The sequence below is a fragment of the Sinocyclocheilus rhinocerous genome, unplaced genomic scaffold (genome assembly GCF_001515625.1).
Source record: "Sinocyclocheilus rhinocerous isolate Xijiao unplaced genomic scaffold, SAMN03320098_v1.1 scaffold45, whole genome shotgun sequence".
Lineage (NCBI taxonomy): Eukaryota > Metazoa > Chordata > Actinopteri > Cypriniformes > Cyprinidae > Sinocyclocheilus > Sinocyclocheilus rhinocerous.
Window position 1 is genome coordinate 133,376 of NW_015632734.1, and position 14,863 is coordinate 148,238.

The 14,863-nt window shown below is 37.2% G+C and overlaps 1 protein-coding gene across 1 annotated transcript in view; it reads left to right on the forward strand.

The window, feature by feature from the left end:
* LOC107742961 (E3 ubiquitin-protein ligase UBR3-like) overlaps positions 1-14,863 on the forward strand; it is a 69,632-nt gene that overhangs the window by 51,611 nt on the left and 3,158 nt on the right. Inside the window, exons 31-37 of the mRNA XM_016556050.1 lie at positions 6,229-6,280; positions 6,357-6,594; positions 8,453-8,553; positions 11,868-11,992; positions 13,073-13,180; positions 14,236-14,361; positions 14,452-14,613. Coding sequence (XP_016411536.1) covers positions 6,229-6,280; positions 6,357-6,594; positions 8,453-8,553; positions 11,868-11,992; positions 13,073-13,180; positions 14,236-14,361; positions 14,452-14,613 — 912 coding nt within the window. The remainder of the gene's footprint in view (positions 1-6,228; positions 6,281-6,356; positions 6,595-8,452; positions 8,554-11,867; positions 11,993-13,072; positions 13,181-14,235; positions 14,362-14,451; positions 14,614-14,863) is intronic.

Genomic DNA, 14,863 nt, shown 5'->3' on the forward strand with positions numbered 1-14,863 from the left:
GTTGTGTATATTTATTATGTATATATAAATACACACACATGCATGTATATATTTAAAGAGCAGGTCATATGTTTTTTTAAAGTGTCCTAAAGAGTAATTTGTCCAAGATTTCGAAACGGTTCGTTCGATTCAGTTCTGAGCGAAATGTCTGTAAACCCCTCCCTTTGTTTAACACTTATGCAAGCTAATCGTGCCCACAGCTAAAGTTTAGCTGCTAAACTTTAAATACTTAACAAAACAATAATGGTGGATACGTTAGCCGAGTGTACAATACAGTTTGAAAACCAAAACATGTCTACTGTAATGTCTGAAGAACGACAGGCAAAAGACACTCCGTCTTAACTTTTAATTATAAATCAGAACAGCTGTATCACATGCGCACCAGCCTAACTAACTAGTCTCTCTCTACCGGGTCTTTTACTCTCTACATTAACCCTATAACTACATAACATTAGCACAAAAAAAATTGATATTTTGAGCACTCAATTGAAAATTGACACATAACGTATCAATCGTACTTACAGGTTGTGGTTCGGAGACGCTTGTTGGTCTAAATAAAGAAGATTAGAAGCCAACGAAGATAAAAGGCAATATTAGAGAAGCAGTCCTCGGTAAAATGATGAGCACAACAAAAGGTTCGAATTGTATTGCTGTGGTATCGTGGAAAACAGCATCTTCTCGACACAAAGAGTGTACGTATTTCATGGGCAGGCGGGGATTATTCTAATGTATTACCCAGTGACATAGATCGGTAACAGGCAGAAGATTCGAAAATATAAGGACTCGTTAAGGCGATTCTGAGTCGACTCTTTCTTTTGAGAGACAATATCTTTATTTATCATGCACTTTTTTGATTAACAACTTTGCAGACTGTTTACATTGAAGGATAGCTACCTTACAAACTGCAAAAGAGATATTTTTCGAAAACCCATATGACCTGCTCTTTAAGAAAAATTGTTTATATATGAAATATATTTATATATAATATTAATTATATGAATATAAATATACACATGTAAATATTTTCAAAATATATACAGTATGTGTGTGCCTTTATATGTACATAATAAATATACACCGTACACACACACACATATTATGTAAACACAAACTTTTATTTTGGATGCGATTAATCGCTTGACAGAACTAGAATGGAGTAAATTTATTCATTTGATTACAGCAAAACACATTCATTTTATAGCCAAATTACAACCAAACTGCTCTTTATATATCACATCAGCCATATTAATTAGGGGTGGTCCGATCAGGATTTTTGAGGCCGATCACTGATCACAGAAAGCAGTATCTGCCGATACGATCACCGATACTGATCTTTTTAATGCCTTCTTTTTATCATGTAGAATTATTTATAGTGATGATCCAATCAAGATTTTTAGATGTTTATTCAAGGTAGGGAATGTTCATTTCGGTTATTTTTCCTAACCGACAACCAACGTTCGTTAACCGACAAGATTATTTAAAATTAGAATTGAATTCAATTAGAAAGGATAAGTGTCTGTGACCGGTTAAAAATACTAACATATTTGTTTCCCGGGGATTAATTTTACATGCGCAAAAAGCAGCAAACAACAGAACATGAGGATTCACATGGTCTTCATATCACATCACGCACCTTTAAAAGGAGTAGTTGCTTCCACTGTTAGAAGGAACAAATTCAAGTGATTACGCCGGCACCGCTTTGCTACCTTGACAATGCAGCCTGTTCATTATTATAATAAAATACAGTCAGTCAAAAATATGGATTTGAAGCCATTTGTGCATTTTGAGAGAGAGAGAGCGTGCGCTGTGATTCACTCACGCTGTTTGTGAAATTGTCTCGCAGTAAGTTTTCAAATGACTTTATATGTTATTTAATTAAGAAATATGAACTGTACCTCACCTTCAGCATTATAATTATTTCACCTGCGCCGGACAGAGACTGAGGCGCGTCATCAGCTTGAGATCGGTTTATGAGATCCACTTTTATAGAGACCGCCGATCAAACATCCCAAAGCGATTATCGGCCGATAGCGATCGGTAGCCGATCAATTGGAGCACCCCTAATATTAAAGGGCTAGTTCACCCAAAAATGAAAATTAGCCCATAAATTACTCACCCTCAAGGCATCCTAGGTGTATATGACTTTCTTCTTTCAGACGAATCCAGTCGGAGTTATATAAAAAATTGTCTTTGATCTTTCAAGCTGTTTAATGGCAGTCAGCGGGTGTTGCATGCATCAGTCCAAAAGAAGTTAAATAAAAAGCGCCCACCCATAATAAAAAGTGTCTCACACGGCTCCGGGGGGTGAACAAAGGCCTCCTGTAGCGAATCGATGCGTTTTTGTAAGAAAAATATCCATATTTAAAATGTAATAATCAATTTAATCTAGCTTGCGCTCACTATTGTACATGGAAGTAGTTCCGGACGGATGATGTAGGATGTCGGCGTTGCGCATGCGCCGCTCAGAAGTGACGAACGCGGAAGCGCAGCAGAGAGATCAAAACAAAACAATGGTCACTTATTAGAAGTACAAAACGAGGATTTGTAAAGAAGAATGTTGGAGGATTTCGATATAAGCCAAGAGGAGACTGGTTTTCCTTTGCTAAAGTAAGGAAACTTTGCTTCCTTTGCTCCTGTCAGCACATTAAAGTGATTATTACGTCTTGAATATGGATATTTTTCTTACAAAAGCGCATCGATTCGCTACAGGAGGCCTTTGTTCACCCCCCGGAGCCGTGAGAGACACTTTTTTTTATGGATGGGCGCTTTTTATTTCACTTCTTTTGGACTGAAGCACTGCAACACCCGCTGACTGCCATTAAACAGCTTGAAAGATCAAAGACCATTTTTAATATAACTCCGACTGGATTCATCTGAAAGAAGTAAGTCATATACACCTAAGATTCCTTGAGGGTGAGTAATTTATGGGCTAATTTCCATTTTTGGGTGAACTAACCCTTTAATCAACCAGTAGTCTTGAACTTACTACGGTTTCGGTCTCTGTAGTAATTTGAAGTTCATTGTCTTCAATTCAGTGTTCAAGGACACAATGAGTTCATTGCTGGTAACTGCAAGCTTGAATCCCCTTAAGGCCATAGCACTGAACCTTAACTACTACACCACACCACCAGAAATGAAATTTCACTGTCGAGGACCTGAACCTCAGTTGTCTATGTGGCAAGGGGACTACTGTCCATGATTCAAGTGTGAGGCGACTGTTCAAATTGTTCAAGAATGCCATTCTTCTGGGATGATGCATTGTGGATGATGCTGATGGACACTGGGAGAAGGTCGAGACTGATGTTGGTGCATTTTTGCAGTCCAGACCAGTCAATCAACACGCATCCAAACACTGGCTCTGTATGAATGAGTGTGTGTGCAGTCTTGGAGCTCTTATGAAAAAATCCCCACGCTCAAGCGTTGCTGAAGAGATTTCACACTTCAGCAATGCAGCCATTTTCTGAGCTACATTAAACACACATCCACAGAGAGGGCCAGATTTACTCAGTCTCAGTACATTAGAGATCAGATCAGCAAGGGAACAAGAAAATAGAAAGTATGGACAAAGAAAGAGAAAGTGTGTGCCACTTGCCACCAGAGTGGTTGCTAGGATGCCATTGTTTTTTGTTTTGTTTGGTTTTGTTTCTGTTTTTTTGTCTTGTTTTTTTGGTGTTTTGATTTGTTTGGTTTGGTTTGTTTTTGTTTGGTTTGGTTTTGTTTGTTTTGATATGATTTTGGTGTTTTTCAAAATTGTTATGCTGTATCACTTTACATGACACAGTTTAATTTAATTCAGTGATTTGTTCAAATGTAAGTGGCTGGTAAAATATAGTTGCCTTCCAGAATGTCAGATTTGCCAGCAGATATCCTGTAGTTAGAGCAATTCGGTTGTATTTAGGAGAATTTGAGTGTAGTTTGAAGTTAATTATTTCTCTGGATGTTAGTGTAGATGGGATGACATTGACTTTGGCCAGTCAAACAGCTGACACCTTATTCTTCAGAAATAATTCTAATATGCTGATTTGCTGCTCAAGAAACATTTCTGGTTATTATCAATGTTGAAAACAGTTGCGTTGTGTAATATGTTTGTGAAAACAGTGATAATTTTTTTTCAGGATTATTGATGAATAAAACTTTTAAAATAACAGCATTTGTTTGAAATCAACATTATGCAACTCTTTACTGTCACTATTGATCAATTGAATGCATCCTTGCTGAATAAGTGTTAATTTCTTTAATAAAATCTTACTGACCACAAGCAAGTGTATTTTGAAGTTGACACGCATTGCTCATGGTGTGAGACACTGTAAAAAATATTAAGGTGCAATGAAACCGCTAAAGGCACCTTTTGACTTGTGTAAATGGACCAACACCTCAAACAATAGTGCAGACATAAGTGCAAAAGTGCTCTTCTGTCTAAACGTTCTTCTCACATGCCCTCGCATTGCTGTTTCTGTGAAGGATTTTGTTGAAAATGTCACATTTAATTGACCATTCACAGCATTTTAAATCAAAATATGAGAAGAGCAACAACTGCTTACTGAAGGAATAATTGTATGCAGTCTTAGTTATCTATAGGTGGTGCTATTGCTCTGTCCATGAGTCTGTAGATGAGCCAGCATCTGGTATGTGGCTGGTGTTTTGCTTCTGGTAATAATGGCATCCTCTCTGCTGCAATAAGAATCCACAGAGCCTGTAAAGGCACACAAGTCTGTGAGAGATGTCACTTCTTGTATTGCATTCAGAGGAGATGAAATTAGACATTTTAAAGGCTGAAATAATGTAAAATGACATTAGAAATACAATGCTGTTTGATATTTTGCCGTGTAAGTCACATGACGTTGCAGTCACACACAGTTCATCTACATTACACTGTACTGCTCACAGAAGTACTGCAGGTTAATTAGTGTGATTTAGTGTGTGGTCATAAGTCTGGCTCTAGGATCTCTTAGGCATGTTGGGAATAGAAAAGTAAAATTCTGATTGCTACATACTGCATAATATACAGCATACAGTATATGTTTTGTGTGTGTAATTCAATCAGTAGTGTCATGTTGTCGTCTCAAAATGGACTCTTTAGCATGTTTATCCAATTTTGATGATTCAAAAGATTTTTGAACAGATTAGATATGAAGTTGAAATGTGTGGCTTTGGAAATTAAAGGTCAAGTCAAGCATAGCTGAAAGAATAATTGAATTAGCCTCTGGAACTGGACTGTTGCTCAGTGGTCCAGATGAAAGTAAACTTTGCATTTCATTTGGAAATCAAGGTGTGAAGTCTTGAGGAAGACTGGAGAGGCACAGAATCCAAGCTGCTTGAAGTCCAGTGTGAAGTTTCCGAGGTCAGTGATGATTTGGGGTGCTGTGACGTCTGCTGGTGTTGCTCCATTGTGTTTCATCAAGTCCAAAGTCAATGCAGCCGTCTACCAGGAGATTTTGGAGCACTTTATGCTTCCATCTGCTGACAAGCTTTATGGAGATACTGATTTCCTTTTCCTGCAGGACTTTAGCACCTGCCCACAGTGTCAAAACCACTTCCAAGTGCTTTGCTGACCATGATATTACTGTGCTTGATTGGCCAGCCAACATGCCTGACCTGAACCCCATAGAGAATCTATTTTTGACTTTCATGAGCTGTAAGCTCTAATCATCAAAATTAAAACAAAACAAAACTTTTGAAATGTTTTACTTTTCATGTAATGAATCTAGAATATATGAAAGTTTCACTTTTTGAATTAAGCTACAAAAAAGTGAACTTTTTCACGATATTCTAATTTCTGAGATGCACCTCCATATGTATTTTTTTTAATGCTTAGATTAAATTGATCAAAAGTGACATTAAAGATATTCACCAGTATGACTTGTTTTTCATAAAAATGTTGAGCAGCACACCTGCACTAAAATGAATAATAATCAGAAATGTTTACTGAGCAGCAAATCATCATATTAGACTGATTTCTGAAAGATCGTGTGACACTGAAGACTGGAGTAATGATGCTGAAAACACAGCTTTGATCACAGCAATAAATTACATTCTACAATATATTCACATAGAAAATAGCTGTTTTAATTTGTAATATTTCACTTTTTTTTTTTTTTTATCAAATAAATGAATTCCGTTATTTACTAAACTATACAGACCCCAAGACTTTAAACTGTGGTGTATATCTATACTGCAGAAATAGCACAAGGTCTGTCATTGTTCCTCTGTTGTAATCTGTCTGCTGAGGTAAAGCTGCAGGTTCATCAGGCTTTGCTCCAGAAGCCCCTGCTGGTGTCCGGTGGGTTTGTGAGCTGCAGGCAGGGGGCAGCAGTGATCCACAGCAAACGTTAAAGGCGTTGATCAGTGTGTAAAAGGACAGGTTTTCATGTGGTCTGATATCTGTCACATCCTCCTACACGCCTGGAGGCTCTACGCAAACTCCATTCATCATGTTACACACTCTAACACTGGTGTGTGTGTGTGTGTGTGTTCTCTGTGTGTTTCAGATCAGCTGTTTCATGTGCTGGCCATGCACATGCGTCTCTACAGCATAGATTCAGCGTACAACCCCTGGACCAGACTCACACAGAGCACGCACAGCAGAGACACTGAGTGAGTACACACACACAATCACATTTCCTCAACTGAGATGCTTTATAAAATGATAAATTGCACTACTCATAATCCTCAACAGAGATCCAGCGATCAGAGACGTTACTGTAATTATGGAAATTAAATTGTTGGCAAAAGAACTTCCTACTCCCACAATGAAGGAATTCTTTTTTTTTTTTTTTTTTAAAGAATGTTTTTTAATGTTTTCAACATTGATAATAATCAGAAATGTTTCTTGAGCAGCAAATCAGCATATTAGAATGATTTCTGTAGATCATGTGACACTGAAGACTGCAATAATGATGCTGAAAATACAGCTTTGATCACAGTAATAAATTACATTTTAAAATACATTTTAAATTATATATATATATATATAATAGGGGTGTAACGGTTCACAAAATTCACGGTTCGGTTCGATACGACACAGTGGTGATTTTTGACTATCTCTGGCTATCGTCGATACAAGATCATCGTCTTTAGACGCATCCCATATATATATATATATATATATAAACTATGTAAATCAAATTATATTCAAATCAGTCTAAAAAACATGTTGACATTTCAACATTCAAAGATACACATGCACAAAAGTGTTTTGTTGTATTTGGTATTTTATTTAAAAGAAAAAAATGAATAAAAAACAGAAGGCAGAAGGTTCTGCTTTCACTTGCTTTTTATGCTGTGTCTCTGCTGCTGCATCTTTTTGAGAGGGAGAGAGACTTGCGCAAATGGGGTTTCCATAGATACCAATAACTGCTGCATCTGGCAAATTATGGTGTGCAGCACTACATTTCATGAGTGCGGCGCTTTATTTTGAGGGTTTATGGCTGTGTGGAGGTTACCGCTCACCACGTCTCCTGTTTAAAAGGCACTTAACACTCTCGGGCTGCTTAAATGGCCTCATTTCTCCTGCGCTGGGGCTGTAAGACAGGGTTTTCACCTGTGCGTCTCTTAGGACTGTTCAGAGGGGAGGCAGCTGTGCCTATAAATACCTTGTTAGAGGCTTTTGAAGGAAAACTCTGTGACTGGACCCCTCAGGCACTTTAGCCGAGCTATTAATACATCCATTTGAATAAAACCACTGCCTGTAATCACTTATCAAGCACAAAAGACAATGTGTTTTTCTTATCTGAGAGGTAGAATTTGGACAGTAAAGTCGTTCTTTATATGTTGGGATGTCATTGCTTTATTCTGGATGCAGTGTTTTGAAGTATCATCTGCATTCAAATGCTGCACAAGCTTTTTGCTCAATGTCTTTTAGTCAGCTGGTGTTTTTAGGTGGATGTATAAAGTGTCCTCAAGTGTAAGTAACCACAGATACAGTGAATCAAATGAACTGTAAATATAATCCATTAAATTGGCAAATCAGAAAATGTCAGAATAGTTTACTTATAACTTTTGAAATGTTAAGAAAGTGTGCTGTGTGTTTGAGTGTTGGTGAATTCTGCTCTAATGGACAGCAGTTTGTCCCACACACTCGAATATTTTTAGAATAATATTTTCTTTTTGCATTTTAATTGCAGTCTTGTGTTTATGTAACCTGTCCACCTACTGCACATTTACAGTGAAACTCTATTGAAAGAACTTGAAGCCTTGTGAATATTCACCCACAGGAAATAGTCCTTTTCTTACATGATTTAATTTGTGCGGTTTCATGGGCAAGATAGACGTGAAAGTGTTGTCTGTAGATCACGTGCATCATGCATCCAAGTTAAAAAATGCTGTGTGTACTGTAGATGATGTTTTTGTGTTTTAAGTCTGCTTTTTTTTTTTTTGGTGGCGGTCATGTTTTCTGTGTTTCTGAAGCACTGAGTGTTGTATTGTGGTATAATTGTGTGTGTGTTTTGTGCAGGTACTGTGATGATGAACGTCCTGAGGTGCCCATGCTCTTCAGAGACGTCCCGTCCCTCCTCATCATCTTCATCCTTACCATGCCTCAGCCTTTACGCAGAGGTAACACACGCATACATATCACAAATACTATTCATGTTTTAATAGCAGATATATTGTTAATGATAAAAATGTGATTTAGAAAAAGTAAAAATTAAATCCAAACCAATCAATCATTCCCCTGACCTGTAGATAAACTCTATAATAAAAGGTTTTTCTTCCATCATGTCAGTTTCAATTTGAAGTACAACCTTTTCACAGCAAAACACAATAGCCAAAATTCTCAGATTGAGCTGCTCAGATTTTTAGACAATTGAATGAAACAATTTGAAGTTTACAAGTAATTCAGTAATTGCTAAATACAAGAATGCAGGATGTCTTAAATGAGAAATAGCCAGTTGTCAAAGTCAGTCACTTCAGTAACAATGTTGAGAAACAGGCTGTGGCTTTAATTTCAATTAGTAATGTCTCTAATTTTCAGGCTGAATTACTGTATTGTGATGTTGCTCCTTACTGTGGTAGAGAATTACTGCAATTAATTAACTTGTGGTTAAGATATTTGTTGAAAAGGATTTATGTTGTGATAAAGATTTTGGTTAAAAATGACTTGCATCGTGATTGAAAATTGCATCATGGTAAAGATTTTGATTGAGAATTTCTTAAATCAGGGGTTCCCAAACTTTGCCATTCCACAAAATAATTGTGAAATGATTGTAAAAAAAATAATAAACACAATGCGTCTCATTTTAAATAAACACTAAAAACCGAGGTGACAAATTTACTTCAGTCAGAAATTTAATTTTGCAATGGTTAAATAAATGTTCAGCAATATCGTCAAAAGATTTTTGAACTTTGGCACATTTTTTCTCTATATAGAGATGATATGGCAAGGAAATAATACATAATTTTGTACATTTTGTTATGCTAGCGTGTGGAAATGTTTAAATCTTGTAGTGTTACAATTAACCCCGTGTCTGTGCCCCGCTCACCCCGTTTCCTTATTGTTTGGTAGCCAAATGCAAATGAAGGAACTAAAACAGCACCGAGTTCAAACAGACGATAGAAATGAATAGACATACCTGAAACAGTTTCGTAACATTTGAATTTTCCGGTGTATGCAATCTCATGCAGAATACAGCGCAGTGAAGTGAGCGAGTTTCTTCTCATTAATAAAGCGGACCGATCGAGCCCTTTAATAACGGCGTCGCTCTGAGACCCTCACTCACTGTTATTACAACTCGTGTACTTATATTAATAGAATATTGCAATTAGTAATTAATGTTGGTATATCGTGCAGTCCTAGACTGAACTGTGTGAGTGTGAGTGTGTGTGTGTGTCATTGAAACGCAAATTTAGCTGCAGCCAAGTGACTTTGTACAACCTACCTTGTCCCACTCTGCGACCCACAGTTTGAAAACCCCCGACTTAAATCAAGGTAATTACTTTGGTTGAATTGGACTTAAATCATGGTAAAGTCCATGAGAACTTCTTGAAAAAAATCTGCCATGAGGCACAGGGCCAACCAACAGAAAACACATGAGGGGAAATCACCATGATCCACTATATGTGCCATTTACAGCAACAACAAAAAAATCTTCCTCTTTCCCTTCACATGAGTTTAGTCTTTAGATGGGCCATGACTGTCATTTGGTTGATCACTGGTCATTGATTGGCACTCAAATAAGAATAGAGTGTTTTGTCATTGTGAGCATGGGATCGATTCGAGTCCATCATTCTGAAGACTCAAGACAATAAAGCTTGTATTAGAACAGAAACGAGTTCTGCATGTGTTAGAGAATAGATTAGTGCTTTCACAAAGGTGTCATTGTCTCTGGTGAGGAATGTTAATGGAGTGTCATTGTGTGTGTGTGTGTGTGTGTGTGTGTCTTTCTCATCACACAACCGGGCCTAACACCTGCTACATGCACACAAGTGCTAATTACCCTCTCCAAAAAAAATCAGATGTCCTTTTTCTGTACACAGTCACGTAATTGATTTTTGTGTCCTAACAAAAGACCTGTGATTCTCTTGAAAGCTCTGGGGTCTATAGAGCTCTTTGAGTGAGTGTCTCTCTGTGCATCTTGTTATTGGTGCTTTTATTCAAGGATATAACCAACATTTTTACATTTGGGGAGGCCAAAGTAAAAGCTTAAGAACCTGCTGTATATATATAGCAGGTGATGATTTGTGATAAATAATCCATTAAAAATATTCTACTGTTTCAAGGCCTTAGGTCACATTTAATTTTCACGTCTTTTGTTTTGTAGTGCATGCGTGTGTGCTTGTGTGTGTGTGTGTGTGTGTGTGTGCGTGCGTGTGTATGCACTGCAAATATATTGAGCAATGCATTTTGAATGTACACTATTTTAAATTAATACTTTTGATCAGGGGTGCAATACATTGATTATAAGTGGCAAAGACATTTATAATTTTACAAAAGATTTCGATTTCAAGTACTGTTCTTATGTTTCAATGATTTCTGAAGGATCATGTGACACTGAAGACTAGAGTAGTGATGCTGAAAATTCAGCTTTGAATCTCAGAAATAAATTACATTTTAAAATATTTTAATATTAATGCAATTTAAAATATATTTGAATAGAAAACAGCTATTCTGAATGCCAATAAAGTTTCACAGTATTGCTGTTTTACTGTATTTTTGATCAAATAAATGTAGCCCTGGTTAGACTTTTCAAAAACATGAAAAAACATTTACAGACCCCAAACTTTTGAGCAGTAGTATATTGTTGGTAAAATGTACACAAGGGTATGACTTACAGGATATATTTCAGTATCTGTCAAACATTAAATGTGCTGTCTGCTTTGGCTGAGATTGCACAAGACTTTATATTAAACAAAGTACAGCTCTTGCAGATAAATTAGATTGTGGTGTAGGTTAAAAACATTAAGTTCATAAAGTTACACAAAGAACTTCCAAACATTGGTATAAAAAATGATAATACTATTCCTACTGCTTGAACTGTAGAGCCAATGCAACCGCAAGGTCATGGGTTCAGATCAAAATGCGCACGCTGCTTTTACAAGCTATTTAAAAGGAAGGAAAGTGAGGAAAAGAGGGAATGCCCCCGCCCCCGCGGTGATACCGTTATTACCGGTGTTGTCACACGTCTATTAACCGGCGGGAAAATTTCCTCACCGTCACAACCCTAGTATATATGCGTTAGGCTAACCCGAGACTTGTCATAGCACTTGCATATTATTGCCCTTTTGTTGATTTTGATTGCTTCTGTTGTCCTCATTTGTAAGTCGCTTTGGGTAAAAGCATCTGCTAAATGACTAAATGTAAACATAGGCTACTACATCTGGTGTTAACCATGATATCATATGATAGCCATGCTGTGTGTGTTTGTGTGCAGAGCACTTTACGTGTGTGGTGAAGGTGCTGTACAGTCTGCAGTACACACAGGCTCTGGCCGCTCTGTCCATCAGATTCAGTCGTGAGGAGAGACTCGCCTGGAGCAACACTGCAACTGCCAAGAAGGTGCCGCAAATTACCGATCAAAAAACTTTCTCAGACTTACTTCAGCCAGTTATAGCAAAGGATGTGTGTTAGAATAGTTTCTTGAAGTTCTGCTTTGTGGAACAACAATATAAATTGGTTCACAATTGGCGCCTTAATGTAGATCCAGTTGATGTTTGGTCATTGGTGTGTATATTTGTATTGTTTATTATTCAAAGGCTCAATGTGGCTCATCCAGTCAGACTTCAAAGCTGGAACTATCCATTTTATGATGATTAAATTGCACATTAAAACCCTTGAGGATAAGCTAATTTTATTAAGAGAAGGAATGTGTTATTGGCCCTCAGTGCTGTTTGTTTAAGGGGGTGATCGTAATAATGTTCAGATAACCCAGAGTGAGGAAATCCTTCAGATAAATCTCACTCCGAGGTTTTCACTAGCACAGAAGAGATCATTAGCAATGGTTCTGCACTCCATTAAATGACTCTTTTTGAGGCTTTGTGGGAAATAAATGGAGTAATGTGAAGAGTTTCATCATGTCATCAGTCAGACTGCTTTAATTCCACATTATAGAGTCACACGACATCCCTCTCTCTGCCTGAAATTTCCATTGCTTTTGCAATTTGCCGACATTTAAAATAACACATGGAATGTGTTTCAAAACTTAGCAAGCTGCCTTCCTAGACAGCATTATAGGTGCATTCAGATGTTTAAAAAAAATGTTGTTTAAATTCAAATGCTCAGTTTCATCTGTGATGGCCAACAATGGTGTCTAGGTAGTCATGCTCACTAGGATTTGAAATTCAGTCCAGTTGGTACAATAACAGTGATTCCAGTTAGGGAAAGCACTAAAGGTTTTTCAGTTAGTGTTTTCAGCTTGTTTATTTTCATATAAAAATACGGCATGCAGTTGCATCAAACAATGGTATAAACATCATTCAATGTAAATTGTGATAATCGTAATTAATAATCGCAATTACAATTTCAAGGGAATAATCGACAATTATGATTTTTGTCATAATCGTGCAGCCCTAATTTCAGTCTGATGGGAGAGTAATTTAAAACATTGTTTTTTTTTCATTCATGCAATTTCACTCGCAGAACACGCCAAACTCTGACAAATCATGGGAGTCGCTCCTGGGTCATGTGATCTCTGAGCTGACGAAGGCCAAAGATGTGTATGACACCAACTCTGAGGAAACATTCGTGGTGAGTCACAGCACAACAGAACAGTTTTATCACACCGTTATATAGGAGTCTTTTTCTAGTTTTGCAATTATTAATTCATTTATATGCATTGCAATGATGAGTTGACCTAACAAAACATGCTGATAATTTGATTTGCCTTTGATTAATCTTACAAAGTACATTTACTGGAGAAAAAAAATGATGCTCATGTCATTGACTTCATTAGCAGTTATAATGAGAATATGTAGTGCAACAACAGTGGGTTTTTTTTTTTTTTTTTATATATATGAAGAAAAGACACTTATCCAAGGGACCCATTGTTGAGCTTGCCTTGCAAACATGTCATGAAACACATCTTTTCACTTTCCTAGACTAGTCTTTTTCTAGTCAGATCTTTTTTTTTTTTTGCATCTCAAATCAGGATACATTACAATAAAACTAAATTGGTACTTGGAACTTTACACTTTACAAATGTAAAATCATTAAATCGGTTATGTTTATGTGCAAGGACTATGTATGTGTGTTCACTATTGTTCAAAAGTTTGGGGTCAGTAAGATTTATTTTATTGTCTGTTTTTCTTGCCAAGGCTGCATTTATTTGATCAAAAATACAGTAAAAACAGTTATATTATGAAATATTATTACAATACAAAATAACTGTTTTCTGTTTGAATATATACTAAAATGTAATATATTCTTGTGATGGCGAAGCTGAATTTTCAGCAGCCATTACTCCTCTCTTTTACTCCATATTTATTTATTTTTTAGATTGAAAAGAACATCATTTATTCTAAACATATTTTTGTAACAATGTAAAAGTGCCGTTACTTTTGATCAAATAAATGCAATCTTGCTGAATAAAAGTATCCATTTCTTTTCAAATAACTTCGAATTTCATAATGGTTTTTATATAAAATTCCTAAAGTTTTATGACAGCCAGCCAAAGAAGAGTCATTCTCTATTCTAGAGGAATATGGAGCTCACTGTTATTTGAGCCTGAAGCTTGTTCTGATCTCTGAGGAAGCGGCTTTATCAGCAGGGAATGAGCTGTTATTAATGGTGTCTTCTCTCTGTAGTTGAGCTCCAGTGTGTGGTCTCCTCAGTCCATTGAGTTCAGCCTACAGCACTTCTGTCTGCCCTTCCTGAGACTGTCCTGTTTACTGCAGCACCACCTGTATGGAGACAGCTTACCCGGCTGCCTGGTACACACACACTAACACACATTTCATCTGCTGTCTAAATGAAGACGGATTTTCACATAGTTGACAGACTGCCGCTGTCTGTGGTCACAGGTGGAGGAGGAGTTCTCTCTGCTGGCCGGGTGTCTGGGTTTGGCTGGTTCTGTTCAGTCCAGTGCAGCGTGTCTGGAGTGGAACCTCAATGCTTTCGATCTGATCAGTCAGTGGTGTTCAGAAGTCATCGCTCGGTCCGATACTCCCACTCAGCAGTCTGTGGTCTGTATTTGTGTCTCCTGCTAACACCAGTGATTTAATCAGTCGTTGTCTTTAATACGGTTAACCACTGTGACCTAACCAAGCATGACCTGTGACAGTAAGCATCATATTTGATAAAGCAATAAACCCCAAGAAGCCGTGGTTTACAGTGAATTTATAACAGCTAAGGGGTGTTGTTAGGTACGACGCGAAGCGGAGTGACTAAAACCCCCTTAGCTGTTATAAATTCACTGTAAACCACAGCTTCACG